General features: G+C 33.3%; 1 protein-coding gene across 1 annotated transcript; it reads right to left on the bottom strand.

The window, feature by feature from the left end:
- Positions 1-6: 6 nt before the first annotated feature.
- On the bottom strand, positions 7-1,590 carry LOC105461828 (lectizyme-like; the record flags this gene model as incomplete). Its single annotated transcript, XM_011708332.1, has 2 exons — positions 1,251-1,590; positions 7-313 (listed from the first exon to the last, which is right to left on the bottom strand). Coding segments are annotated over exons 1-2 (603 nt in total), but the record flags the coding sequence as incomplete, so codon positions are not given.
- Positions 1,591-1,715: the final 125 nt, after the last annotated feature.

Below are 1,715 nucleotides of genomic sequence, written 5' to 3' on the forward strand. Positions count from 1 at the left end.
ACTTACGCTGCACGCGGAGATTTGGTCGTATAATGGCCCAGTGCAAACATTGGTTTCATGAACGGGCGAAGATCCCGTCAGGTCTTCGACGGCTTCGTGGCAAGTCTTGCGATCGACGTACTCCATCTTAACATGTTGAAGTTTGTCTGGCATTTCGGGGAAATGGCTATTCGAGACGGAGCCCCATCCACAAAGCCAAGCCTCTCCCGTTGGATCACTCTCTGGATCTGCTAATTCGATGGCTTGTACTTCATTCGTCAACTTCAATGGAGATGCAAGCTTAAGCAGACCAATGTCATATGGGCCAACACCACTGAAAATTTAAAAATTTATACAGTGGTATAAAATTATATATTTATTAAATGCAAACCTTTAAATATAATTGTATTCAAATTAATACTAAAAATTGTAGTATTAGTGGAAGAATAATAATAATAATCTACAGAGTCAATAAAAATATAGTGTGCAACATAGAAAATTTTGTAATTTAATTTATTCTTTATTTCTTATAGAACAAAGGAACGTTCCAAAGTGTAAATCTCATAATAATATTAAATTTTCAAAATTTATTAATTGGGTAACAATTATAAAGTAAAGTAAAATTCACCATTTATAAGATCTACCTTTGTGATATAGGCAAAAAGAAAATTCATTTATATATTGTACATTTCTAATACACAATTGGCGCGCAATTTTTGAACGCATGTCTGCCACATTGATTCCACCAATTTCATTAATATAAATTATAAATTTCGCAAGGTTAACCAGAAAACTACATTTTATTAAAAAGCAAGAATTGACAAGATAACATTGCCAATAATCCGCAAAAGTTTGGATATAATTTTCTTTTTTCCAATATCACAAAAGTCGGGCTTATGAATGGTAAATTTTACTTTCTGATTACCTAAGTAACAAATCTTTCAAATTTAGCATTGTCATGAGATTTACACTTGGAAACATTCTCTTGTAAAATATAGTTTTTCTAATCATAAGTATGAAGTGATAACCACGATACCTGCAATATCATGCTGCGTCATTGATAAGAGTTTTAATTATTGCGTATAATTTACAAATAAAACTGCTAATTATTGATTTAAAAGTTTTTTACGTTTTAAATTGTTTATATGTACAATTACAAGTTAATTATAAATATAACGTTAATTACAATATATGTATATTAAACAATTTTAATGTGAGTAAAACCTGAATACAAAATTGAATTGTTTGTACTTATTCAACATTTTTCTTACCCTCCATAACTTTCATGTATAAAACCTTTCGCCACTTTGACTGACTGTTCGGTAGCCTCGTTAGTTGCAATATCGTGCTTTCCAGCCTTGACGGTAAGATAGTCTACAGAAGGAACTGCGTCGACACAGTGCCCGGCTGTCATGATCCAATTTTCGTTTAAGATAGATCCGGCGCAGAAATGCTGAGAGAGGATTTGCAGGGAAACTATGTACGGGTAACCGCCTTTTGGTGCCTCTTCACCACCGACCACTTGAGGCGAGAGAGGGCGAGCAAAAGGTGGCAAGATCGGCGGCATCCGGAGACCTGTTCGGGGCCTCTCTAAAATTTGAATTAATAATGTTTAAGAAAATACATTGTTTTGCGACAGTGAAGATTGAATAAAGTTAGTCGTAGTACGTCAAAGATAGAGAAAGCTTTCTATAAAATAAGATTATAGAAATTTGTAATAATATAATAAAAACAAA

This window comes from Wasmannia auropunctata, unplaced genomic scaffold (assembly GCF_000956235.1).
Source record: "Wasmannia auropunctata unplaced genomic scaffold, wasmannia.A_1.0 LD276815.1, whole genome shotgun sequence".
Classification (NCBI taxonomy): Eukaryota; Metazoa; Arthropoda; class Insecta; order Hymenoptera; family Formicidae; genus Wasmannia; species Wasmannia auropunctata.